This window comes from Neovison vison, chromosome 2, assembly GCF_020171115.1.
Source record: "Neovison vison isolate M4711 chromosome 2, ASM_NN_V1, whole genome shotgun sequence".
In the NCBI taxonomy this organism is placed as follows: domain Eukaryota; kingdom Metazoa; phylum Chordata; class Mammalia; order Carnivora; family Mustelidae; genus Neogale; species Neogale vison.
The window spans coordinates 7746234-7773962 of record NC_058092.1 but is presented as its reverse complement, the minus strand read 5'-3'; the positions used below and the strand labels follow the sequence as shown (position 1 = coordinate 7773962).

General features: G+C 58.4%; 1 protein-coding gene across 1 annotated transcript in view; it reads left to right on the top strand.

The window, feature by feature from the left end:
* Positions 1–9136: 9136 nt before the first annotated feature.
* Positions 9137–27729, top strand: part of CASZ1 (castor zinc finger 1) — a 44148-nt gene continuing 25555 nt past the window's right edge. The window contains exons 1-2 of the mRNA XM_044237136.1: positions 9137–9259; positions 9699–9737. Of these exons, the coding sequence (XP_044093071.1) occupies positions 9211–9259; positions 9699–9737 (88 nt within the window). The 5' untranslated portion in view covers positions 9137–9210. The remainder of the gene's footprint in view (positions 9260–9698; positions 9738–27729) is intronic.

Here is a 27729-nt window from a genome sequence, read left to right as displayed (position 1 = left end):
AGCTTGGCATCCCATTCCAGGAGCCCAGCGTAGCCTTCTGCCTTCAGTAAGCTCTCACGTCCAGTTTCCTCTTCTGTAAAGTGAGCAGAATAGCTACTTTTTTTTTTTTTTTTGAGATTTGTATATTTATTTGAGAGAGTGTGCCTGTGGAGGGGGAAGGGGCAGAGGGAGAAGGAGAGGGAGAGAACCTCAGGCAGACTCCGCACTCAGCGCAGAGCCTGATGCGGGACTGGATCTCAGGACACTAAGAGGATGGCCTGAACCGAAATCGAGACTCAGATGCTTAACCCACGGAGCCACCCAGGCGCCCCCCAAAACAACTACTTTTGCAGACAGAATTAGGGGGATGAGTGAGGCCCGGGGCCTGACCAGTAGGAAGAGCTCACACTCCCTCCTTTCCCGGTAGCTTTTCACCTCCCAGAGCCCTCGCCATCCCCGGGCAGGTTCTCAGGGGCTCCCCACCCCTGCCCAAGGACTTATAAGGCTGACTTCTTGGGGAAGACGAGTCTCCTCACTCCAGTGGATGCCCTGAAAAGAAAAGGCCCACGGGTGGCAGGCTGAGTGGCATTGGGGTTCCCAGGTCAGTGTGGGGTCCTCTGTGCCCTCCCCTGCATGGTCCTCTGCTGCGGCAGGCTCTGGGAAACCACACAAGTTTTCTGAGCACCTGACTTTCTCTCTGTAAAAGGGCGCCCTGCACCATGTTCTTTGCTTCCCAGGCTGTTGCAAGGAGGAACTAGGTACTCAAGGGAGAACCGTGAAGGTTGTGTTCATGGGTGCTGCTGGGAGTGAAGCAGGCCAAGGGGAGAGTCTGCATTTGAACCTGGGCCCATTCTGGGGAAGGTGGCAACTAGGCCATAGTTCCACTTGAGAAGGCCCCGGAAGTTGTGTGGTGGGCCCTTGTTGCGTACAGGAACAGGGACCAGGGCTGCTCTGACACGTTACTGGTGCTGTGAGCTGATCTGGGAGCCTGGCTCTAAGCCCTAGGGGAGCAGCTGATGGAGAGGGGGCCGGGGGAGGGGGAGAGAAGGTGAAGCTGGGCGGCAGTCGGAGGTTTGAGGCCAGAGCCTGCCCACTGGCTGCCCACTCTTGCTGCTTCTGCTGCCGGCTCTCTTACTGCCCTCTTTTCTTGGGCTCCCGGCCTTTTGTCCATCGCTTTCCCCCTGCCAGCATCCCGCTGGTTTCTCTCCCTCTTGGCCTTCCCACCACCCATACTGTCACCTCCAACTCCACAGCGCCCGCAAGCTCTCTCTCTCTCTCTCTCTCCTTTTCATCTACTCCGAAGGCTTTACTTTACTTCCTTGTCACCCTAATTGATTGCATTAACCTTTCAGCGTATTGGATTCCTCGGCATCGTGCAGAGAGCCCTGCGCAATATGCTTATAATCTGAGCCATAATGGACAGTTTACAGTCAACAAGCTCCTTCTCCCTTCTCTGCCATTGGCCCCGTGACATCTCTCTTGCCCCGGCCACCATGGCCACTTCCCCCGCGGGCAGGGGTGGGGCGGCGGAATGAGGCTGGGTGGAAGCAGACACAGCCTGGTTCCCCCCACCCCCCCAGGGATCTCCCAGTACCTCCCCTCCTCCTGGCTCTGCCCTGCTGTCCCTCTCCTTCTCCTCCGAGCCTCCCAGCCCAGGTCCTTCCCCAGGCCTCTGGTCTTGGAGAATCCTCTCGGCTTGGCTCTCTGCTCCCGGGACTCTGACTAATGAGTGGCTGATGGGACCCGCTTGGATTTGGGGAATAAGGGAATCGCCTGGTTCCACCAGAGGGTTTTCAGATCAAACTGGCGCTCCTTCGCTTATCTCGGGGGCTTTGGGGAAAGATACTGGTGACCACTTCGGGAGGCCGAGAGAGGGGACGCAGGCAGCGGAGCAGTAAGCCAGAGAGAAGCTTCTGCAAGGCAGGCAGAAGCCTCATGGAGGACCTGGCATGGGGGAGGCAGAGGAAAACGAAAGCTGGCTTCTCAGGTTAGTAAAAACGGGCTCCCTCATGGGTTCCCGGGTGGGCACCTCCTCATCCAGCAATCAGGCAAACGAGCCAGTCCATGCCAGCTGCCTGGTCCTGGGAGCTCAGTGAGCCCCGGCCTTGAAGGTCCTGGCTGGGGCTCCCAGCCCTCAGACCCAAAGCCCGGTCAGCCGAATCTTCATTCACAATAGGATGGATGCCGGCTTGAATACATTAGTGTCAGGACGGAGGAGCCGGACAGAAGCTCCCCTTAGCCCTGGTGCTACTTCCTCTCTCCCGCACTGTTTCCCCCCTACTCCCCGCCCCCACTCTCTGCCCATCATCTTCTTCTGAGCACTCCCTCCTGCTGTCACTCCATCACTCGGAAGGGCAGGCTTTGGCAACAGGGGGCCGGACTAGATCCTTCCCACCCTCTCCCAGGGATTTTGGGGGTGGGCAGAGGGCACAGCAGGGAGAAGCCAAGCAGCGAATTAAAGTTTGGTGATTGTCAGTGTCAGGAGAAGCTAAATAACCCTGTAACTAGTATGAAGGTGAATTCACGGTCTGCTGCACATGGAAAATATGAGTGCTCTGTGAGACGAGGAAAGTGAACGGCAGAGTCTGCCTGCCACGGTGGGCAGCCTCCTCTCCAGGGACCTGGGCAGAGAGGCAGGAGGAGCGCCATGCCCTCTCCCATCCCTGCCAGGGAACAGCCACCCGGGACCCCATCCACGCAGGGGCGGGTGGCTCAGCTTGCTCAACGACCTGCTGGACCAGTGCTGGGGACCCAGGTAGATGTCTGTTGGCACCCAGCCCAGGGCCCGGGATGCCAGCCCATCCGGCCAGGTCCGTGTTCATCTCTGCTCACCAGTCCTTTCTGAGTGCTTACTCTGTGCCAGGCTACATGCTGTGCCCTCTACCCCCACTCTGTGCAGTGCTATTGTTCTTCCCCCCCATTTCATTCCCACTTTGTTATAATCCACTTCTCTGAGCTGTAATTTACATGCCAAGTGTACAATTCAGTGGTTTTTTAGTATATTCCCAATATCGTGTGATCACCATCACTATCTAATTTTAGAATATTTCCTTCACTCCAGAAAGAAACCCCATACTCATTAGCAGTCACTCCACATTCCTCCTTGACCCCCAGCCTGAGGCAGTCACTAATTATTCCCTTTGATGCTGAGAAAATGGAGGCTCAGAGAGGGTCAGTGATTTGGTCAAGGTGGCACAGCCAGGGAGTGAGGGAGTGGGAGTGTGAACCCAGGTAGTGGGTTCCTCCAGAGTCAGCGCTCCTTGAGGGACTGTCTGCCCATGTCCTGGCTGCCCCGGCCACCCCACCCCCTCTCCCCCGCCACACGTTTCTAACAGCCCAGGCTCAGGCGTGTACAAGCACCATGCAAACACGTAGGCCCAGGCGGCAACACGCATCTCTCTCCCTAGGTACCCTTGCGAGCCCATACAGAAAAATCTCACACCCCGCAGAAGGACGGCCAACGTCCCCTCCTCTAGCACCTTCTCTTCCCCAGCCCAGCTCCTGGAAGGGAGGGTTGGCACAGGATCCAAGGGCAACAGGGGAGCTGGAGTGGCCAGTGAGACCTCGGTTGTTTCAGAGTTTTAAAAGGAGAAATCTCCACATCTCCTGTAGCTGATTGTTGTAACTAAAATCCAATGCCAACACAACATTCCAGAACAGAACAGGTCCCGCCCGGGGTTGGGGCCACAGGCTCGGCCGTGTGGTGCCCACAGGGGAACTGGAGAAGCTCAGCACCACATCACACTCTCTTTCCGTCCAACTCTCGCTCTCTCCTTTGCTCCTGTCCTGTCCTCCCCCCGCCTCTTTCTTCTTTACACCCCCGCTGTCCCACCCCCAAAGCTTCAAAAAGCTTTTTTTTTTTTTTTTTTTTTTTTGGTGGCCATACTCTTGACTTGCAAAATTTGGACATTAATCTGAAACTCATCCTGCCTCTGATAAGAGATGAATACAGGAGGAGACACAAAGGGAAAGGCAGACCAGAGAATGAGTCTGTTGGATTTGGTTTGGGGTTTTTTCCTCCTTCTTCTCTCTCCCTCCAAAGCGGAGGATCCGGCCCGGCCAGTTTGGATATTTATTAAGAAAAAGCCAAAGATAATTAACTTTTTTGTTTTTGTTTTGTTTGCGGGTGCCTCCCCTGCTGGCACTCCTGACTGCCTGGCAAATTAAAGCTTCTCCCTGCTCCCAGGGCGCTGGGCTGCTGGCAACTCGGCTGTTGGCTGCCCAGGAACCGCCCGGCCCCTCGGCTGCTGCCCGGCCCCTCGGCTGCCGCCCCAGCCACCCACCTCGGGGGTCAGACCTAGGGTCACTCTATGCTGCCACCGATGCCACGTCCCCAGGCTCTCCTGACTTCTAGAGCACCCTTTAGAGCTGGGTAAGTGGGGGAGAGAGAGGAGGGCTACTGTTGGGGTTATGGCCACCACTTCCCTAAAAGGAGAAGCAAGGGGTACCCCTGGGCTGGGGCATAAGCCCCTTGGCCAGCTCGGGGCTGTCCGCTTTCCAGAAGAGGGCGAGGAGAACAGAATGAGCTGCAGTGGAAGAGAGGCCAGGCTGGGGCCAGGCCCACCCCCAGCTCTCCTAGGAGGCTGGTACACTGCCAGGACCTATGGGCCTTGGGTATTCTTCAGAGGAGATTCAGGGCCACGGAACCATCCCGCCATCACTGTCTACCCCCTCACCACCGGCCTCATCCCACTCCCACCTCTGTCCCAGCCCAGGCTATCTGGGGGCCCCACAAGGTGGTGAGGGTACCCTGTGCTACCTCTGGCCTGCCGCCCTAGAACATGCAAAGCCCAGAGGCCAAGCCCCGACCTGAGCCTGAGCCCTGTCCGTGGGCCAAGAAGGTGGCAGTTCTAGACTGTCTCCGTGGGGGGACAGAGTAGAGAGTATCTCGGGAGCCGGGACAGCCAGTGAGGAAGGCAGGTCCTCCCTAGGGGCCAGCCAAGCAAAAGCTTAGAGCTGGAGGTGTGGTTTGTCCCTCTGCTAAATGAATATGCCTCAGCCCCTCCCCGGGCAGAGACCTCTCCTCCATGCCCCTGGCTGCAACCCCAACTGGGCAAGTAGGCAGCAATATGAGGTCCCTCTGGGTGGGGAGCCTGCCTTGGAGCTGGGTACAGAAAGGAGGGCATTCTTTTTCAAGGATTTTGCTGGCCCCTTTTTTTTTTTCTCTGAAATATAAGGATGTGCAATTTTTTTGGTTTCAATTTAGCATTGGAGAATTTTATAATTTAGTAATTAAAATCTCTGATAGGCTTTAGAAATTGCGGCTAATTGAATTTAATGGGAAGATGATTTTCAATTTTATTTGATTACCGGGACCCCTGGCATCGGTATTTATGGGAAAAAAATGGGAAATGTGCTGTGTGGGCTAAGATGGCATAATTGAATTAGGGATAATCGGATTTCTCCGTCATGAATTTCACTATAATTTTCCTATAATTTTCCATTAGATATCTAGTTTACAAATATTCACAAAGAAATGAAGCTCTTTCGGAATGGAGATTGCTGGCTAACAGGATTACGGGGCCGAGCGCGCGGCTGTGCCAGCCCCTACATGGGCCATAATGCGATCCCTGTATCTGCCTTATACTTAGCCTAAGCCTGGCCTCGGTCCCTCACTCCGCCACCCACTCCCCTGCTCCTCTCGGCCCTTTGCACCTTCTCCATCCCTGTGTGCCCCCTGCCCGGACACCCACCCATCCCTGGCCCATGGCCTCTTGCGGCCTGGCGGACCGTCCCGTGCCCGTGCCACAATGGTTCCCGCCCACACTTTGCTCACTCGACGCTCTCCCCGATACCCTCCCTCCGTCAGCCCGAGCAGTGCGCTCACACGCAAACACACGGACTCCATCGCAGGTGCGAACATGCTTGTTCACATGCACACACAGCCCTTTGGCCAAGGCTTCCGTGCCCTGGCCCAGTCGCCTCGGAGGGAACCAGTTTATTGGGATCCTGGGGTGGGGTGCAGGAACAAAAGGAGCTTTGTTCAAGTTTATGTGAAAGTTACAAATTCAGAATGAGAGCAGATAAAGCCTGAGATACCTGGTGTGTAAACAGGCTGGTGAGTGAGAAGGCCCCGGGCTCGGGAGGGATAGAGAATGAGTGGGCACGCTCTGGGGGTGTGAGGGGACCGGGAGCCAAGCGTGGAAGCCGTCCTGGGGAGAGCTGACAGTTTTCCCTGGGCTCGTGTGAGGGGCCCGGTGGCTGGGCTTTCCCGTGCACAGCTCCGCATCTTCTCTTGGGGACGGGACGGAGTGCGTGAGGAGGAGCTGGGGCCTCGAGACCAGGAGGAATTGAGGCATTGGGCTTTCCGTGACCTGAGTCCTGGGCACAAATGTCCTCACTGTGGCCTGGCATTAGGGCCTAAGAGGGGTCCCCTCATCGGAGTCCTCAAGGCAAAAATGAGCCATAGCCTCAGAGATGGCAGAGCTCTGGGCCTCTCCCCTTCCTACAAGCACACACTCGAAAAGAAAGAAAGAGGGAGAAGTCTGGGGACCCCTCCATTATTGCAGCCTCTGACTCACACCTCATGACCTCGATGCCTCAGCCTTCTTCTCAGACTTTCTTAAATCATAACACACCAAGATGGCCTCATTCTCTGGGCCTCTCTGGCCTGTCCTCTGCTCTCGGGCGAGGCCTCTTAAGCCTGTAGTGGCTGATTGCGCCTGTCGCCTTGGCAGAACAGAGGCTCTTCTGGCCGCCCACACCCCGCTCCACCACTGTGCCTGACGGGTGCCTCCAGCTTTTGTCCATCAGAGGCCCCAAAGTCGCTGCACAGCCAACCCTCTTGGCCTTGTCTAGGTAACTGGAAGTTACGCCCTCCCATGCCCCGACCACCAGCAGCAGAAGCCCAGAAGGATACTTAGACACAGCCAGGAGGTCATGTGGGTCACATATGCAGGGGGCCTCCCTTACGTGCGTCATCAAATAAACCCAGAAATCACCCCTCCACTCCTCTGTGACTCTTACTCTGCCTCACCCCAGCTGCCCAGGACTGGGGTTTGGGGCTGAGTGTCTGTTGTTACAACCCATAGCTGTAAGCCTTGCTTTGGAGAGTCGTGGGTGAGAGCTGCCAGAGGCCTGTGTATACTCTGGAGTATTCCTGGACACGGAGATGTCCTCCCTGAGATCCTGCGTGGGGAGCAGAGCTCACGGTCTTCTGTGCGTGATTGCCCTATACCAATGCTTGTCCTGGTCTCCGCGGGGTAGCTTAAGGCTTGGTTATTCAGGGTTTTAAGGAAAGGGGACTGTCAGCAAAGTGTCTGGGCCTCTCTAGCTACTTTTCCTACATAGGAACAGGGCAGGCGTGAAGGGTGGAGGGTTGCATGTGGCAACCAGGAAAGGAGCTTGCCAAGAAGGCATCGGGGAAGGCAGTCAAATAGGGAAGAGATGCTAACTCCCTGTGAAGCCATTTGGAACTTTTTTAAAAAAAAAAAAAAAAAGGAGAAAGTGGGAGAACAAGTAGATTGGTTAGTCTCTGACTTCTTTGCCCCAAGGTTTCCCTGGGCCTTTCCTTTTGCAAAATAGAAATATTGCAACAATAGGCCAGTGCCATTTTGCTGAACGCTGCCCAAAGACCAGAGAAATCCCAGGGTTCTAGTCCCTTGCCCTAACTGGAGGCAGTGTGGCCTTTCCTAAAACAGGAGGAGAGGAAGGTGGCAGTGTGGAGACACAAGGGACAAAGAGCTTGTGACAGTGAGATCTAGGTACTGTACTGGCAACGCTGCCCACGTTCTTGCTCACCTGACTGCCTCCTTCCTGAGCCCGCCCCCCTCCACGTCCATTGGATAACTTGGGTCACTAAAATTTAAGGAATTTCAACGTATCTGGCCCTAGCAGGGATGTCTGGGCACAGAGAGACCCACCAAAGTACTTTCTCTGAGGGAAAAGGAGGAGGGCCAAAGAGAGCACAGGAACCCTTGTCCAGAGAGGAGATGGCAGACAGGAAATGCGGCCATTGCCGAGGGGCAGGTGGCGGGAGGCTGGTTCCTTGGTTCAAGGCTGCCTTTCCCCTCCATGCCAAGGTTCTTAATGAGGCAAGAGGGTGGAAGGGAAGCCCAACTGCTGGCATGGATCTGTGGTGGGAGCTTGGACTGCAGGCTGCCCAGCGGAGTGAGGTACTGGCTGCCTCTCGGGGCCCCACTGCAGGGCTGGGGGGTCGAATTGGGGCAGAGGAGGAGGAGAAAGACCCCGGGCGGAGAGCAAGGATGTTTAGGCGGCCTGGGTCGGCTCGGTGGGCGGGGCACCAGCGCCCATTTCAAGGCACAGCCAAGCCCAAGTGGTGGAAGCTGCTGCAGGTGGCAGGCAGAGCTGCGCGAGGCCAAAGCGCGTGTCCTGTCCCCCTTCCCGCCCCCCACCCCGCCAGGCCCACCTCCCGGTAGCCTCCTTGCGACTAAAGAGCCCGGCCACCACCCCCACCATGAGAGTCGGGTATTAGGGGAAACACAAGCCCTGGTACCGCCTCACCCAGAGCCCACAGGGTGCGCGAGAAGGAGCACGGGGGCGCGCGACCGAGCAGGCGCGACCCCGAGGCGCTCACACCTGCGTCCGCCCTCGCGGAAAAGTTTGCGCGGCCGCGCGCCCCGCGAGCCTTGGGCCGGCCGGCACCCGGAGCGAGTCCGCGCGCGGCCGCCGTCGAGGGGCGCGCGCGGGGACGGGACCCGGGCGCGTTCGGGAGCGAGCGAGCGCGCGGGCCCGCCGTTGTCCGGCCAGAGTTGGCTCGGGGACGCGAGCGCCGCTCGCCTCGCCCCTGCTGCCCGGGTCCGCGCGCCGAGTCCCCGCCTCCCTCCTCCCGAAGTCTAAGGTTTGGGGAATCACTGAGCCAATGAGGCGGGCCGCCCGAGCGGGTGTGCGGAGCCGCGCGCGAGCGCGCGCGCGGCGGGGGGCGGGGGGGCGCGGAACGGCGGGGGCGCGCGTGCGCCGCGGCCGGCGGGCGGGCGAGCGCGCGCCCATTCACTCCAGCACCGCGGCGGGCGGGCGGGCGCGCGCGCGGGCGGGCCGAGCTCTGCTCTTTCACCTGCCGGGGCGGCGCGGCTCGGCCCGGAGGAGGCGGCGCCGCGGCCGCCCTGCCAATCACCTCGGCGCCTGGCAGCGCCCCCGGCCGCTCCCGCCCGCCCGCTCCCTCCTGCCAAACTGTTACCCTGAGTGTTACCGTCAGGAGCAATGACATCAGGGCTTTAAAACAACTTGTTATTCGGGGAGTAATCAGTTGCAATTAGGCATTAATTAAGTATTATGAAAGTTGATTATTTAAGTGAATTCGGCTTTCGACTCTCCGACTATGGTGAGTACGGTAGTGGGGCGGGGGAGGGCAGGGGGCGCCGCCGCGGGGCTCGACCCCGGCGCGGGCGGGGGGCGCGGGCGGGACCGGGCCGGGCGCGGGCGGGGGGCCCCCCTCGGCCTCTCGGGCAGCTCGGGCCCCCCGACTCGGGCCGCGTCTATAAATAGTTTCTCTTTTAGTTTAATAAACTCGAGAGCCTAGAGGAGCTGCTCCGAGTGTGCAATGCCGGAGCGTGAGAGCGACGGGGGAGGGAGGGAGGGAGAAACTTTCGCTCTCCCTCCCGGGTCCCCCTGTCACTGCCGGCCGGGTCCCGGGGACTCGTCCGGCCCTCGCTGGGGGCTGCGGCGAGCGGAGGGGGGCGGGAGAGGGGCGGCGGGGGCCGCTGCGAGAGACTAAACAGATGTTTTTTTCTTTCCCCTTCTGTTTTTGGCGTTCCTCGAAGAGTTTGGGACCAAAGAGAGGAGAATGGATCTTGGTACAGGTACCGGCGGTGGGAAAGAGGGGAGGCTCTTTCACTTTTCTTTCGGTTCTTTTACGGAAGTTAGTATTTTTAGCCCAGTGAAGTAGCAGCTGAGCAGGGGGTGGGGGCTGGCCTGGAGAGGGTCCGGCGCCCGCTGCGCTTCTCGCCCTGGTTTCTGGATTGCGAGGCTTCAGATGATATTATTGTTATTATTTGTTACTTGCTTAGTGACTGTGACTAATTTGATGCTTGTCATTATGAAAGAACAGAGGGGAGAGGGAGCTGGGGGGCACCCAAAGAGAGGATTTAGGGGTTTTTTGTGGGGGTTTTTGTTCTCCGTGTTTTTTGAATGGCTCCGTGTTTAGTGTGTGGTGTGTTTTTCTTTTTCTCCTGCAAAGATTGTGTGTCAGGCTGTGGGGTGTGTGTTTTTATTTTTTTAGTGGGGGGTGGTTTAGTTTTTGAAAGCAGCGTCCTGTTGGGAAAGGTGGTTAGTCTGGTTTCGGGGCGACTGTCTCAAGGTAAAGGAATTTAATTTATTTGGGACAAGGCTGTGTCGGATGATCAAGCTGCTTATTATGGCTAATGAGTATTTTTCACCCGAGAATCCGTGGGATGAGGCGGCTGTTATCAGTTCAAAGTGAGGGGCCCAGGACTCTCTCCCATCCCCCTTTTGAGCTCCCCCCAGGGGATACACCAGGCAAACTACTAAATGTGGACTCCGGGTTTTAGGGGGGCCTAGTATGGCACCTAGGCTAGGGTTCCAGATAGCATGATGCTGGCCTGGAGCCGTTTATCCTGATATGTTGGTGTTTTTACTGGTTTTAATCTAATTTTTTTCAGTATTTTGCTTCTCCTCCCATCTGGGGTTCCTGAGGGGGCACCTGAGGCCAGAGTGAGGTTTACCATAGGCTCTCAATTAGCCCTCTTTGTTGAAACCACACTGTGACTAGGACCCTCGGATCCTAGCCTGGGAAAATCCACCATCGTCTTCTTAAACGTTTTTGAAAGAAGTCTGTAAGAAACAGGCTTATCATTCATGGAGGCTGATCTCTGAACCCTTGTGTCTCATTTATAGAAGGAGAGATGGCAGTTGGGTTGCTGTTTATAATGGGCTCAAGTTCATGGCATTGCCCCTTGGGATCCATGAGCTGACATTTGACCTTCTGAGGTCAAAGGGGAGTAGGCAGAGAGAACAGGAAGGAGGCAGCACTGTGGGGCCCAGGGTGGGTGACAGGGTGGTCAGCTTTGGGAAGTGGGTGTGTATTTTGTGGGGAGGGAGATGGCTCAGAGTTTTGTGACAGTGTCCAACCAGGTGTGATCTCGGGTAATCGGATGTGGAGGGCCTCAGGACCTCTGCGCCCAGGGAAGGTGTAACACCCCCTGCTGGGCAAATCAGTGAAGGTGTCTAAGGCCAGTGCTGCCACCCTGCCCCTCCCTGGCCTCCACGCCCCAGAGAGGCAGTCCACCCCCACTCTACTCAGGTGCCTCATCACCTCCTTCCCTCAGGCCCCACCCCCTTTCTTCAGAAAAAGAGCCCCCACCCAACCAGCCAAGAAGCAGTCCTTACAGACGGGCCTCTGCTTGTGGGAGGGCACAGTGGACCTGGGCATTACTCAGCTGGAAGGTGGACCCTCCCCGTCTTCCTCCCTCTAACTTGGCTGCCAAACTAGAGCGGGCGTCCATCCTCCTGCTGTTACGCCAAACAGTGCCTCCCAGTCTGCTGTGGGGGCACGACTCTGAAGCCCTTCTGGAAGGTGTCCCGGACTGGAGAGAGAGCCTCCCGGGCCTGCGTGTGCAGAACCTCTTACAGCATCTCTCCTGGGCCTTAGGGAGACTGACTTCTCCCAGCACTCCAGGGATAGGCTCTGGAAACTTGGAAACTTTTCCTAGAACCTGGAAGAGCCACTGAGATGGACTGCTACGTTCTCTAGTTGGAGCAGGGCTAGCCCAGCAGGACCCAGACCTGTACTCTGGCCACTCAGTGAGGGGAGGTTTGGGTGTCAGAGTTCTGACTGCTTCCTGGAGGAGTCATCTGGTGAGACCATCTCAGCCTTTTCTTTGAATTTGGAAGTTTTGCTTAATTTCAGAACTTCAGAAGAAAAACATTTTTTTCTCTCTTCACAAAAAAAGGGAAGCAGGTGGGAACTCTGAGATCCCCCTCAGAGCCCATCTCTGGCTTGATTCCGTGCTCACCTTCCCTCAAGATCTGGAAGGTACTTCTGGACCCAGCCATGGCCTGGAGTTTCACTACTGGCCAGGGTTCATTGCTGGGACTGTGAGGGGCTCTCTTCTTTGGGGGTACCCTGGACAGCTTCCACCGAGAGCTTCTCTAGCACAGGACAAGACTGGAGGCACAAGCTCCAAAGAGGTTGCTGGCACCAGGGACCCTACAAGCATTGGATTGCGGGTTAACATCCTGTCCTGCCTCGGACAGGTCCAGGTCCTGAAGCATTCCGCTCAGAAGCCATTCAGTGGTGGCAGAACCTAGGCTTCTCAGGAGGGGACAGCAGGACCTCAGGACTCTTAGGGGCCATGTGGACCCCTATTCCCCCACCATAGTTCAGCCAAGGGCTGGATCAATCTGGACGTCTTTAGCAATAAAAAATGCCGATGTCGTCCTAATTCACCAGGCCCCGAGATGACAGCAAATTTACATTTTTTAATTAAACTAGCAGCCAGTTTTTATGAGAGGGGGTTGGGTTATGCAAATCAAATGGTTGTGTACGGAAGATTAGGAGAGTTTGGGAATAAATTCCACAAATGCTAATAAAAAAAAAAGGAAAGGGAAAGAGAGGAGGGAGGGAGGAGAGAGAGGAAGAGAGGAGGACATAGTTCCATTAGGCCCTTTTAGAGTGATTTCCCTGGGGGAGGGAGCCGGGCAGGGGAGGGGATTGGGGAGGGAGCTTTCAGACACAGGTAAATCCATCCTGCAGTTGGGAAGCTCCCCAGGGTTAGGCCCCACTAGGCTGATGACTCGGCCCCAACAAGACTGGAGGCCGGGGCACAAGGGCCGCGAAGCAACAGTGAAGCTTTGGGAAGGACCTTGCCCTTGATTCTCAGGGTCTGCTTGTAACTGCCCTCACTCTGCCCAGGGAGAGCATGAGAAGAAGAGGAGAGGCTGTCCAGGGCTAGAGCTGTATGTCAGGATCCAAGCTAGGCCCTGCCAGATCAAGGGCCAAAGAGGCAAGAGACTGAGTTCAAGAGGATGGCCACAGACAGAGGGCCAGAGAGGGGTAGCCCTGTCCACTTGGTAGCCTTGGGTCAAGGTGAGGTCAGTGGGAAGAATCGGGGCTGCTCGCTGAGCCAGGCCTGCTGCTTTTTCCCTCGGATAAGCTCTGCTGGAACTCTGGGCCAGGACACCCCTACCCACACCCAACCCCCACCATTGCATCCCAGCCCCAGCCTCAGCGATGGAGGAAGCCTGAGCAGGTTGTCCTCAATTTTCCTTCCTCAAGCCTTTACTTGGCCAGCTACACCCACTCGACCAGTCTAAGCTGGGGCCAGTCCCTGCAGTCAGGCTGTGCACCGGTTCTGCCAGTCTGCCGCAAGGGGTAGGTGCCATCTTGGCAGGAAGGAGCAGTCAGAGCCAAGGACAGAATGGGCTGACTCGGAAGTAGTGAGTTTCCTGGTACCATTCACACAGAGGCTGGCTGTGACGTGTGCGGGGACTGGAGCATCAGATGACCTTTAAGGTCTCTGGCTCTCCAGCTCCCAGCTGGATCTTACTGGGAAGCTTCAGTGGGGGCAGGTCATGGCGTGGCGGGGGGTGGGGGGGGGCGGGGGGTGGTTGAGGGGATGAAATGAGAAGCACATGGTTTGGGCCTTCTCTTTGGAAGAAGGCATTGAGACCCGGGGCTCTGGACTGCCAGGAGGCCCTCGCACCAACCCCGGTCCAGACTGTGAGACGTCAGAGCAGAACACAGGATGAAAGCCCTGGCGTAACCATTCTTGCAACACGAGGCAGAAGCAGCTAGGGCAGATAGATCTGGAAGGATCCCTAGAAGGGCCCCACCCTGGGCCATTTATTCCTGTAGGGACCAGCCAGGAGAACCCATTAACTCTCCTTTCCGAAAAGGGCCCTGTGGCCACTTAACCAGACCTCCTTGCTGCTTCGCCATCGCTGCCACCGTTCACCCATCCCCCACGGCCAGGGAATCTGGCTGAGTTGCAGCTTGGGTTTTTATGATGGAAAAATAAAATAAATGGAGACACCTTTGGAGGGCTGAGTCACGCAGCAGCATCTCCTCATTAAAGCTGCTGCCCCTGGCTCAAGTCCCTGGGCTGGGGATCGGGTGGGGCCCGGGAAGATTCTGGGCGCCAGCTTCTCCACCTGGACCCTGCCAGGTTAGGGGTGCGCCTGTCCCCCCATCAGCCTTCTCCAGCAGCCCAGCCATGCTTAGAGGGGTCAGGCCGTTTCTCCTCCCAACCCCCAACCCGGGGCCCTCAGCCTTGTCCTTTACCACTGCCCTCTCCGAGCTGGTTTTTAAACCTTGACCACCCTGGTGGGGGACGCATCTCCTTCTCATCTTTGGGGTTGGGGAGGGCAGTGGTGGAGGAAGTTGCTCTCTAGTATTTCCAGCCTGTGGGTCCCCCAAGGCAAGCAGCAGCTGTCCCAGGGTCCCTGGACCAGGGTCCAGCAGGAGGAAGAAGGAGCAGGGGAGGAGGAGAAGGCTGGCCATCCCAGGGAGCAGAGGACGGCCTTCATCCCTTGGACCGATTGGTCCAGCATTCACCTTCTGGCTGCCCAAAGGCATCCTCGGGGGGCATCCTCGCACCCTGCGTTCATCAGCTCATAGTGCCTCTGTCTGGAGGAGACCCCGTGCAGGTGGTGAGGCTGGCGATTCAGAACATGTTAGGGAGAACCTGCTAGGGTTGCCGCAGCAGTGAAGCTGCCTGGTCCTTCCCTGTGTTCCAGGGGCCGTCCGGTGGAGGGAGACGGGTGTGTCCATCTGCCAGCAGGGGCAGAGGAGCAACAGGGCGGAGAGCCCCAGGAGCTCTGTGAAGGAGCCACCTTTGAACTTGATAAAGGATGGGAAGTAGCGGGACAGAGGAGATAGGCGGCGGGATGTTCCCCGCACCCCCCAACACCTTCTGGACTTGGCTTCCCTTGCCTTCTAGTCCCTGGCCACCCAGCCCCCTCTCCCTCAGCAGAACTCCTGCTTCCCATCGTGCAACCGCAGCCTTCTGCCCTTTTCCTCCAGGCCGCCCAGCTCCCCAAAGGCAGGCCCTCCTGCCTACTTCGTCCCTCCTCCTTACAGCCTCGTACCCAGTTGGCCCTGGAAAGTCATAGCAGATAAGAGGCTGGCTGGAGGCCTGCGTCTCTGAGGATCTGGTTAGACCCACGGCAGGGGTGTGTCCAGGTGGCACTCAGACTTCTGGACCCCGGCCCCCAGAAGGTCAAGCAAAGTGCTTGCTTCTGCTACTCCTGCTTCTAATGGCCACCATTAGAGTTAGCTCTGTGTTGACATCCCCTCCCAGCACTCGGTCTGGGGCTGGTCTCGCGCCTTCCCACTGTTAGTGCTGGTGGAATTGATTGATGGATGTACCTCTTCGCCAAGTGCCTCCCGGCTTCTTAGTGGGGGCAGAAGGAGGCAGGCAGGAAACATTGGCCGGTTCCCTGGGGACCTGGGTTTTAGCTCCTTGAGAGCTTTCTATAGCCTGGTTTACAGGAAGGAGTGGGGCTGGGATTAAGGATGACACAAAGGGGGTCCAAGGGTAAAGATAGGCATTGTATGGTTAGGTGGGGGCCTCCCTTAGCTGCTCACCGTGACTCTGGCTTGGGCCTGGGAGGGTCCTCGGTGCCTGCAGCCTGCCACCCTGTGAGGGGCAAGCAGGCAGTGACTGATGTGCGGTCTGGGACTCCACCGCCCCCCCTGCCCACCTCCATCTCCCCCCAAGCAGACCTCACAGCAGCATGTCCATCCTCTGCAGGTCCTGGTCCCAGGACCTCCCAGGTTCCAGGAGCCCTGCAACTAGGTAGACCCTGTGCCAAAAAGAGGGCCCAGCCTGCATTGCCGAGACCTCAGACCTCTGTCCCCCAGCGTGGCGTTGGGGCCCCTCCTGAGCTGGCTGTGGTTCTTAGAGCATCCCATAGGCTGCCTCCTGGGGCTTCTTCTGGCCCCACAGTCTCGGCTGGTGCCATGGGCTCCAGACTGCTGAGACTCTCCTGAAAGCCAAGAGGGCCCTCCCTGTTGCCTTCTGGCCTGAGGCTAGGGCACTGGCTGGCTTTGGGGGAGCAGAGTAGAGCAGAGGAGTGGACGCATTTGTGTTGCCAAAGACCAGGGATTCCCAGAGGAAACCTTCTCGAACTGAGCTTTAGCCCACATTGGCCTTTCCTTATAGGGCTTTTGGGGGATACCTACCCCCCCAGGAGGGAATGTGCTGCGTGCAAACCGGCGATGAGTAAGTGGGGGTCCACCACCTCACGGCTGCCGGAAGTACATCTTCTTGGCTAGATCATCATCTGCCTGTAGACCAGAGCCTGCCTCCCCCTCAGCCCAAGGCCACAGCAAGCCAGGTGGGCTGCCTGGGGGAGGGGTTGGCCAGATGCCCTGCTGCCCAGCAGGGGGCGCCCCAGCGTATCTGCCCTAGTTCTAAGGATAAGGATGCTGGTCCCCTGTCTGGTCTGAGCCTTCTGGCCGTGGGTGGGGGGAAGGGATAGCCTCCCCTCCCCACCCCCAGAGGTTCCTTGGCTGAGTTTGTTTTGCCAGGGTGACCTGTTTAATCATCTCATTTTCTGGTGGCCGTTTATTCCTCGTTTCCACGGTTACGGCCCCATTAAGGGGAGAAGCAATAAGGCAGCGAGTCAAACAGGTAATAAAAACATTAAGGCCCATGTGCACTGAGGGAGGGCGGTGGGTGGGAAGGGGGCTCAGTGAGGTGAGACGGCCCAGGGAGAAGCAGAGGTAAGAGGCCGCTGGCCTTGTCCTCCAGAGGCCACCAAGAGGGCTCCTGGCCGGTGGAATCAGTGGACCGCTCACTATGGCCTGGCTTCTGAGCTGTACCCTTTGGGGGCCGAGACCCAGGGCTCGCTCAGAACCGTCCCCAGCCCTTAGTGCCCTGGCAACAGGCTGTATGTTGGGAAGTAGCACAGGAAGGAGACCCGTGAGAGTGACAGAAGCCTCCCCCAGGACTCCTCCGGCCAGGCTGTGCAGCCCGTTTGCAGGCCTCACCTCGCCCTCCCTTGCTGAGGGTGGGGGATGATTTCTGACATTGCTTTGAGCACTAGAACTTTTTTTCTGCCAACTTTATCAGAAAGCATATTTGTGGTGAGTGCTGCTAACAGGGCCAGGCTGGTGAGTAAATATTCCTGGTGTGGACAGCCCCGTGACCTTGAGAAGGAGGAGCGTCGCAGGGGGGCCAAGGGCATGCAGGGGAAAGCAGACCGAGTGGTCCCCGTGCTGTTGGGGGGCCCCGGAGGATGGGGTGAGGAGGCCAGAGTGTTTGGGTTTGGCCCTAACAGTCTCTTCCCAGCAGCGTGATCCACCTCAAGCTCCAGTGACACTTGGCTCAGGCTGGCGTGTGTGACTTTCCCGCTGGTGGACTGGGCTGGGAGCCCTTGGTGTTGCTCCCACAGAGGAGTTTCTGGCAGGTTCTCCTCTGGGCTCCATAGAGACGCGGCCCTCCCTTCCTTTCGGAGATGGAAGCTAAAAGGAAAGTCAGCCTCTTGCCAAGGCCGTCTGCGCCCAGGGGCACGTGCCTTCTTCCCTAGGGGCCTCCTGAGTGACCCCAGCCCCTCTGGGTGGCCCTCGAGATTGACAAGTGAGCAGCGAGTCCGTGGGGCTGACCGGGAGGGGTGGGGGAGAGACGGAGTCTTTCTCAGCTGGGAAGAGCAGGGCTCCGGGGCAGTGCTTATGCGCGCTCCAGCCCGTAGCCGCTGCCCCAAAACTTTGGGTCAGTGGCTCAGAGGGAAGAGCAGAGGCCCGTTGGGGACGCCTCTGGGTGAGGAGCGCCTACTTGCTTTTCCTCCCCAGTGCCCTGATCCTTTGCAAACTCACCGAGGTCTGCGTCTCCAATTTTTAATTTCAAAGTTGATTTCTGACTCGAGAGGGAGAAAGAGAGGAAGGTCTGGGAAATGGGGGAAACCCTCTGGCTGGGGAGTGTGTCTTGGGAGTGGACCTAGATGAGTTAATATTCCGAATCAAACAATTAAAAATAGAAAATGTGCCCGCGGCCCCAGCTGCTGAGGCTTTTCGGCAACTGCCACCGGGAGCTTCACGGGGCAGGTGGTGCTGGAAAGGCGTTTTTCCACAAATAGCGAGTATCAGACACTACTGCGCCCCCCCCCAACCTCCCTCCCAGGACCCAGGACAGGTGTCCAGGGGCTCCTAGCTCTCCCTGAGCTCCCCTCATGGCCTGGAGCCCGGGGTCTGTGCAGCTTCAGGGCAGTCCTCCTCCCCTGCGGGGCCCAGCCACAGTGGTGAGGTCATCGCCAGATGCCTTGCTAATTGCTTTAAGAATCTAACTTAAAATAAGATGAAAACTTATATTCCTGGGTGAGGCGTAATTTCCCATCGAATAGTAAGTTAATGGAAGGGTTATACCAGAGGGCCTGGCTGGGAGGCCGTGTGCTCATCGGATAAAGCCAAGTGGCTTGGGCAGAACAGGTCTAGAGTCGGGGTCCCCTAAACCTCAGGACAGGCCCTGCCCCCCAGCTCCTCTCACGCTTCACCATGGCCTGCTGAGCCAAGAGGACACGTCCCATGCGTGCTCAAGTCCCTGTGAATGCTGGGGACCGGCTTTTCAAAGCCCTCAGATGGAGAGGCTCGAGTCTGATGTCCCTCAGGCATGAGAAGGCTCTGGGTAGTCAGTTCACCCAGGAGCACGTCTCTTGACACCCAGGAACACAGCTTCGGGAGCACTTTCCAGATCCCAGCATGGCGACCAGCCGCCCTAGTTCGCCCAGGACCGGAAAGACCCACAGCCTGTGAATACCTGAGTTCTGGAGGCTGGTGGACAGGCTGATTGACACGGCCCCTCCTTTGGGGTCCCGGAGAGCCCAAGCACCTCCTAGACTAGACTGCTCTCTGTCCAGGATGGGTGATTTACGACAGGCACCACCTAAAACCCCCAGCTCCTAGGGCTGCTGCCTTTGGCGAGGTGTGTGTGAACTCAAGCGGGTATGACACAAGCCTTCCCAGGTAGGATGAGGCACTGCCTCGGAGCCTCTGCAGGGCGCAGGAAGAGACTTGCCCCTGGGCACCCACTTCTATGCCCCGCCCCTTTCCGCTGAGCCCTTCCCCCTATGGCAAGGATGGGCACACGGGGCAGGATCATGACAGCAGAGCACCTGCAAGTTTACCTAGTGCCTACCCACCTTCCGAGAGATTCCGAGCTCTCCACGTCTAATACCATAGTCCCCGGGAGAAAGAGAGGGAGTTGTCCTGTGGCTCAGAGACACGGATAGGTCAGGGAGTCTGGCTGCCCTCCCATGGGGAAGAGGGTCTTGCTGGAGGACCTCTCTGCTGGCAGCCCGGTCCTGGATATCTCCCGTGCTGCTGGGCCCACTGTCCCAAACATCTCTAGGTCCCCCCTAGATCCTGCCTGTAACCTGTGGCACACCCTGGGCCTTCCCTGCAAAATAAAATGCACTTTTTCACACGGTTGCATTTTGAGCTTTTTGGAGGAAGCCTCCCCTCGAGGCACTCGTCCCTGCCTATCTCCTGAAAAAGGGTCTCCCCTTCTGTGTGCAGGGAAGGGTTGCAGAGGAGTGGGGAAACATCCTGACTTGTCTCTTTGGTGAAATGGAAATGAGCAGACTGGACCCTGGGCCCTTCAGGAGGAGAGTCTAAACGAATGGGCATTCCCCTAGGAGACAGGACAGCAAAAGCGAGTTTGTGGATGTGTTTCTGTGTACGTATAGACTTCGCTGGAGGGAAGATCAGGATGTTTCCCCTGGTTCACCAGGAGACACTTGCAGCTCAGCGAAGAGGTGCATATCACCATTGGCCTCCACGGCTTCTAGAAGCAATGGGGCCTCCTTGGGAATCATAGAGGATAAACTTGCTGCTGTCCCTGCCTGGGGTTTGAGCCCAGGGGCTGTATTGAGTATGGCAGGTGTAATCCCAGAGAGGACCCGCTCCTTTCCCCCCCCCCCCCCCCCCCCCCCCGTGTTGCCCATGCTGCTTTCAGAGGGAGGGAGGGAGCAGCCGGGTGCTCTGGAGCGGACTAAGGCTGCTTGAGTGACCTCTTCCAGGCTCCTACCGCACACCTATTCCCCCACCGCCACCCCAGAGGAAGGAATTATGGGGCATTAGGACTGAGAATTCCTAGTCTAAACAACTCAGGAAAGCATGTTCCAAGAGTGAGCCAAGCGGGAACCTCAGCTGGTGTGAGCCTGGGTTGTAACTACGCGGACAGGAGCTGCGAATGTTCCATGTTCTACGGCAGTTGCTGTTCAAGCAGACTGATTGGGGAACTCCTGCCTGTGGGGATCTGAGCGGGCCCTCCTCTGTTCATCTTTTCTCACCCCTGGAGGGGAGGGAGTGAGGCTGGGTTAGACAGGGGGACAGCCGGCCAGCCAGCTCTAGAAAGGCCGGTGTTGGACGGAGCAGGAGACAGGCAGCCTGGGAACACCCAGCCCCCGGCCAGAGGGTTCAGCCTCCTGCTCAGTCTGCATGGGCCCCTTTCCCTGGGCCTGCCTGATTGGAAGGGTCACTTTGGGGGTTCCCGGGAGGCCTTCAGATAGGTGGTGAATGGCGTGCCTCCCTGGAGACCCCCGGGCAGGGCCAAGAGCCCAGAGAAGGAACCCAGGATGTTTTCTGTTTCGGGGTCCCCTGGGGGCCCAGGGGCAGATTGAGACAGGCTCCTTGCAGGGAAGGTGTTAACAAACAGCAGGTGATTAAACATGACAAGCGGTGACATTTCTGTGCAGGGTTCTTGGTCCCGGCAATGCCAAGAATGAAGCTATAAACCCTGACATTTTGTGTTATGCACTGAGAGGTTTTTAATAGACTTCTCTCTCTCCTCCCCAGTCAACTTCTTTTTCCCTCTTCTCCCCCACGTCGTAGCCACTGCCCCCACAGAAGCCTCCTGCCTCTCCATTCAGCCTGGCCTCAGGGAGCCTCCAGTTCTGGGGTCTCTACTGGCCGTGGCCTCTCCGTCCCTCACCCCGGAGCTGTTCTCCTTGGCCAGGCGGCTCTCCCTGCTCTCCCACTGCCCTCCACACCCCCTCCCTCCGCTTTGATCTCTCCCCGCAGCCTGCACTCCCTTCTCCTTTTTTTGGGTCCTGATCTCACAGCCTCACCCTCTGCTGTGGCTGTCCCGGTTGTTTGCTGTGGCAGGTGTCTGTCCCTGTGCCCTCTTTGTGTTAATAACATTTTCAGGCAGACTTGAGAGGGGCTGCAGGGAGGTGGTGGGGCTGTGGATGGGATTTTCGCCCCCATCTTTTTTCAGTTTCTTTTCTCCTTTTTGGGACGGAGACAGGAGGTGGAGGGAGAGCCGGGCAGCACAGTGCAAACAGTTGCTGGATTGATTCCGAAGGGGCCTGGCTGGTAACAGTTGTTCCTCTCCCAGAGAAATGTTGGAACAACTGGGGCCTCTTTTGTTCTCGAGGCAGAGCCCTGCGAAGGGCATTTGGAGGTGAGCCTGAGGCGCAAGAGGGTCAGAGACCCAAAAGCTTCAGCCTCTGTCTCACGCCAGGGAGGAGGGGTTCCTAGAGCTCTACAGGGCCTGCTTGGTACAGAAGCCCGGCCACCCCCCCCCCAACTCCTGCTCTTCCCCTAATGAACTTAAGAAGCACTTAGTTTTCTGTATTCATTCAGTAAATATTTATTTGGGTCAGGCGCTCTGCTAAAACAGTAGTCCTGTCCTACGGATCCTGCAGTCTAAGGAGATAGAAGGGTCATTAAGCAAGTCATTACCAAAGCTGCACACAGAGCAAGGCGTCAGGAGAGGATGAGGCCAGGGCCCTACAGAGTGTGGTGATCTCCGAGGGCTTCCGGGAGGAAGTGAAATTTCACCTGGGATGCTGGAAGGATGCATGAATGCATGGAGGTCCTGGTGGGATTAGCCAGGCCCTGAACTGAAGGAGGTTGTGGGGGTGGGGCTGCTGTTCCCTGTTCCACAGGTGCTGGCTGGCAGGCCAGGGCTGGGTGGTGAATTGTGCCAGCCCACTAGGGCCGTGCTCCTTCAAGCTCTGGCTCACTGGCCCCGGACTTGCTCTTCCAGCCACCCTCCTACCAAGTAGACCTATCTGTGCCAGGGACAGTGCTTGGAGGCAGAGCAGGAATGGGCTCAGCCCTGTTCCTGGGGGACGGAGAGTAGCCCGGAAGTCAGCAAGTGACACGGAGGGGTGGGCTGCTCCCCGTCCCTCCTGCTGATGCCTCACTGAAGAGGGGGCAGGAGAGAGTGTGCAGACCCTCGTCGGGGGCAGAGCTGCTGCAGGAGCCCAGGGGAGTCCAGCTGGGACTGTGGCACAAGTGCGGGTATCTGCTTACTACCCACCTCTTACCTCCTGCACCTGCTGGCCTCCATGAGGCCCTCCTCAAACTCACAGCTGGCCTCCCTCCCAGGCCTGCCGTGGTGTGCAGAATGCTCCCAGGCCGCTGTGTCTTCCCCAAGAGAGTCTGGCCCTCTGACACCTGGAACCGTGCTCCCCGAGTCCCTAGGGCCAGCCGGAGTCTGGGAAGTATCTGCCTGTAGGTACTTGGGATGTATCGGAGAAACTCAGCTGGGCTGTGAAAGAGGAGGATGTGCACTGACCCTTAGAAGTGAGGAGCCCAGAGACAGAGCAGGGGGCCCCTGGGGTCCGGGAAGCCAGGCTCTGGGGGTCCAGGGTCAGTTTCCTCACCGAACCTGAGCTGGCCCCACACCCCAGAGTCATTCAGCCATAGCAATGGGGCAGCCATAAGGCCCGCTGCCTAGAAGGGCCTCACGGAGCCTTTAGAGCGCTTCCTTCCCTACCTTGCTCCACCTGTGCCCAGAGGTCAGAGCTGGAACAACTTGCCGTAGCTGTTCCCTGAGGAGGACCAGGTTAGCTCCCAGTCTGGTCCCGTTGTTAAATGGTCCAGGGCAGATTTCAGCCGTAACTCCCCATCCCCACCCCATCCCCACCCCATCCCCACCCCATCCCCACACTGCCTTTTTGCCAGATTTGGCCTGGGTCCCATAATGCCACCCCTTGTCATCCACTTCTCAGAGTCCAGCCAAGACCCCAGGAAGGCCCCAGAGGGTCAGCCTTCCAGGCCCTTGGGCAGGCAAGAGGAAGGAGGCGTGCAGAAATGGGAGAGGAGGGGAGTCCCAGAGCCAGGACTTGGCCCCCTGCCCCTGTAGATCCGGAGCCAGGTTTTACTGTAATCCCTACATCCTGTTGCAGATCCTTAATCAGCTGGAGCCCAGGTTGGGCCGGACCCTGTGGTGACACTCAGGGCTGTAGGATGGAAAACCTGAAGTGGAGCTTCCGGAGTTGGGGTTGGGGGCTGCGAGGAGGAGGCAGGTGGAGGGGAGGAGAAGAGAGCCAGTGCAGGCACAGGATGTGGACAGAGCCCAGAGCCGCCACCCACCCGACCCAGGCTGGGGGTGGAGGAGCAGCTGTTGCAAACTGGGAACCAGGGATATGAGAGGACGAGGAGGGGCCCACACGGGGCCCCCTGGAGAACACCAGAGTCTGTGGGGGCTGCTTGCGTGGTCTGTTAGCACCATTGAGACAGCTGGCCCTGGAGTCTCACAGATAGTGAGCAAGGACTCCAGCCTAGAGACAGCAGGGAGGGGACCCTGGGTGCTGTGGGTTCCAGGGGTCTCCACCGACCAGGGCCTAAGTGCAAGGCAGGAAGGGCTTCTGTCCTCCCAGGAGCTCTGCTTCCTGAAGAGGCCTGAGGCAGGGGATTTAGAAGGGTCCCATGGGGGGCTTGGGCAGCCAGGGGACTAGGCTCCTCCAGGGAGCATCAGGGGCCCCTGAGAAGGAAAGCGGGATCCCAGGATCCGCCATTCCTTCAGCCAGGAGCTGCCGGCCCCAGGGCCCTGGCCATCCAGCTCTGCTCTGCTCCGCAGTCTCTGCATGAGTCAGGGTAAGGGTTGGGGGCCTGGGGGGCGTGTACCCCTCCCGGACCTCAACTCTCCCTGCCCCCCGCTCGCCCCCAGGAGCAGTGGTGGAGTGGGATGGGGGAAATGCCCAGTCCACAGCCAGCCAGGGAATGCAGGCCAGGAGTGGGCTGGCTGACAGCGGGCGGGCAGACGGGCGTCTGTCCTGCCAGGGGCCCAGGCTGGCTACGCAGACAGCCTCTTTTCTATATGGAAATGAAGAATTTAGGCTAATGGAGCTCAACCATCTCTAATTTTGCGATGGCAGGAGGATTTTGATTGAAAGTAATTAAGCAAGCTAGCTGTAAAATTAATTAAAGCAAAAGGGGGGGATTTTTTATTGGATTGGATAGCGATATAGCGTCTGTCAGGCGGGGGACGGATGGGGGTGACCTGAATCCTCTGCCCTCCCCCCTCCCACTCGGGACGTTTATGTCACTTTAATCTCCTTACAGCGGCTGCTGTGCATTTGTTTGAAATAATCAAGGAAATATGGTCAGAAATTGTCAGCTTTCAGATCTAATTTACCTGACGGCCCCTGCGCGAGCCGGCGCGGCCCGGGGAGTGAGCGCGCGTGAGCAGGCGGGGGAGCCCGAGTGGGCACAGAGGACACTGGGCTCTCCAGCCCCCTCCCCAGACCCAGGCCCCCTCCCAGGGCAAAGGGAGGGGCTCCCCAGGCCTGGGGCCACCTCCCTGGGACAGGCCCCCACCCCACCCACCTGCTGCCTCCCCCTTGAGCTGTAACCAGCTTTGGGTTTAGGGCTATAGGATCAGGGAGGTGACGGTAATTCCTTACTCCAGATGGCTGACAACTGCTAAACCCCTCCACCAGGGCCACAGTTTTAAAAATACTCCTAAATTAGTCCCCTCATGTCGTTGGCAGCCTCAGCAAGGGGATTGTGGAGATGGGCTGTAGGGAGGGTGGGGACGGCAGTGTCCCCCACGGCACCCCTCTGCCACCTGCTGCCGTCCCCACCTTCTCGCCTGGGGCTGCCTCTCTCTCAGGCCTTTCCTCTAAATCCCAGAACGGTGCGTGGCCCTGTTTTCCCCTTTACAGAACAAATCGCAAGTTCTGGGGGTCTCCGTCTCTGCAAGAGGAGGGTCCCCTCCCTCGAACACACATGCCCCCGCCCTGAGCCCAGGCAGGCTCTCCCTCAGATGGCCACCCCCACGTCCTGCCCCTTTTCCAGGGCGTGAGCCAGGCCGCAGGCTCTCCCCGTGCACCCCTCACAGGCCCTGCATCCTGGAAGTGTTGGTTCAAAGCCACTTGGGGTCCTTGCTCAGATGGTCCAGTATGGGGTTGAAGCTTTTCCAGCAGGGAGCCCTTGTGGGGTTTGGGGCCAGTGGGTCCTGGAGCAGTCAGTCTGCGAGGGCTGCAGAAAGTTCCCCTTTGAAGCACAATGGGGAGCAATTTGATCTGCTGGTCATGGGAGGGGCCCAGGTGGGGAACTGAGGCTCTGGATTTGTCTGGTCCTCCGAGTTAGTGTCGTGGGCTTCTGTCGGACGAGCCTCTCAACCTCCTGGGCCTCAGTTCCCTTCCAGTTCTAAAGTTCTATGCAGATCTAGGGCAACCTGTGCTCTGATCCTTGCTACCCTTGGAGCTCCTTGTCCAGCCAGAGCTCCTTGCCATGCCCCTGGGATAAGGGAAAAGGTGGAAGGTTCTAGAAACAGAGCAGATTAGGATGAGCACTGTGCTCCCAGTTTGCCCCACATTACAACACACCTGTTAGAAGCCCTCTGGCCCCACCTGCCCTCCTTCCGGCAGTCCTTATCCTAACCCTGACTGTCTCCCGGCTCCACCCCAGCTTTGGTGCTGGGTGACTTGGTGGGGGGCCTCCTCCAGGAGCGGGGGGGGGGGGGGGGGGGGATTGAGCCCCTGACTTCCTTCCAGGCTGGCTCCCAAACTGAGCACTGGGGGATTGGGAAGCATCGCCTGCCCCCTTCTTGAGCTCTCTCTGCCTGACCCTCTACTCTACCATGAGTCACTCATCTTGGGGCAGGAGGTGGAGCCCCAAAGCACTCTGCCCAGGAAAGAGGGGGAGGAGAGCCCTTGTCCTACTGGCTCTTCTCCACGTCTTCAGGGCAAAGTTCTTCTTGCCTAGAGCCCAGGCGGCAGGGAGGTCATTTGGGCCCAGCACTCCCCTAGATGTACCTGCGGGAACTTGGTGAGAGGCAGGGGCACGGCCCTCCACCATGGGCGCCCCTAGAGCCGGAGTCCCTAGAGGCTCAGGGACTGAGCCAGCTGCCCAGGAACTAGATCCCAGGAGACACAGAGCTAAGAGAGTATATCTGGCACCGACCCAGCGCCTCACCTCCACGTGTGGCTATCAGCAGCTCACGTCCACCCCCATAGCTGTGATGCGGGAACTGGCCAGGACCCAGTGCCAGCCACCCAGTGGGGCTGCTTTCGCCGAGCCTGGGGCCGGTCTTGGCTTGGTGTGGTGTGGGCCACTCGGGGCAGCCACCATGGTGGAGAGAGGTTCCAGCAGAGGTCAGATGCCCAGGCAGGCCTGGACAGGTTGGTGCACTGAAGCACAGGGAGGTGGAAGAGGCCAAGAGAAGGGCCTCATGGTGTCCCCAAGTTGGCCCTTTGCTCTGCCCTTGTGGAAAGAACCGCAGTTGCAGGTGCTGTACCCAAAACCGCTTTGGGAATGAATCCTGTGCGGTGAGGAGAGAGCTTTGTGCAGGGGCTTCTCTGGGAAGGACAGGCATAGGCAGTGGGCATGTAGGCGAGGTCCTCAAGATTAGCCACGGGCTCTGAGATTATAAGGTCAGAGAGAGGGAGAGAGAGAGAACGCCCCACAGCACAGCCCAGGACAGCCCAAGGAGTCTGGGAGAGGGATGAAGTGAGGGCATCTGGGGGCTGCTAAGTCCGAGGCCTGCCCAGCAGCACCTGGTACCCGTCACCCGGCCAGCGTTTGAGAACACACATGCACTGTGGCCTCCAGGAGTTCCCACCCTCCCTTCCTCCCCAGCCCCCACGGCTTTAGGAAAAAGCAGACGGTGCTGGCCTTGTCCAGGTGGAGCCCCTCCTCTTTCCAGGGCTCCTTCCTGGCTCTCTGCCATCCCTATGGCCAGGTGTCTGAGCCTCTAGGCGGAGCTTGTGCAGGGAGAACCAGAGAGGGTGAAGGATGACTGGCTTGGCCTTGGACCAGCCCTCCGGGTCCAGCTCCCTGAGGCAGTTTTTGAGTGAGGACTCCCACCAGCGGGGCCCACCCTGGCTTCCATGGCCGCGGGCTTCCTCCCTTTGGGGCCCAGCGTGAGTGGGCTAATCTCCCTGCCACCGAGTGCAGAGACCAGGGTCTCTCCCCGAGCCCTTGCTCGTGCTTTGTAGTGGCCAGAAGCTCCCGGAGAGATCTGAGGGGTATGCGGTGTCCCAGCCACAGGAGCCAGGAGAGCTACCTGCCCGACTGGGAGAGGAGCCCAGAGTGGCCGGGGTCCAGCCCTGGGAATCATTCTCGGCAGGGTCTGGTGATGCCCACAGGGCTCCCCCAGCCAGGGCCGCGCTGGAGTTGGCTGGATGTGACCAAGGCACTGGGCTCCCGGAAGTGCCCGGGGCCAAGCTGGGCTCTGGTATGGCAAAGCCTGGGCTTGGCCGTTTCCTGCCGGCGTCAGGCCTTCTCTCTCTCTCCTGCTCCCGGGGTACCCACCCTGCTCCTCTGGCTCTGGGGGGGTGGGGATGGTGACCCCCTGCCCAGCTCTGCCTCCACGTCCCGGGCCCCGCTTGCCCTCCCCCCAGTCTGGCCAAGCTTCCTTACCCCTCAGGCCTGAAGCCTCCCTGGCCCCTGCCCGGCCCCGTCCTCCGTCCCCCCTGGCTTCACAGTCGCATTTTGCTGCCAGCACAGGGCACTGAAAAACTGCTGGCACTGCCAAAAACCCTGTGTGCGCTATGACTCCCCAAACATCCCTTTATTTTTATTGTTCTGTTAATTACTGTTTAAACTTTAATAAGTCACTTCGTCAGGAGGGGGGACCTGCCGTGAGCTTTTCTGTG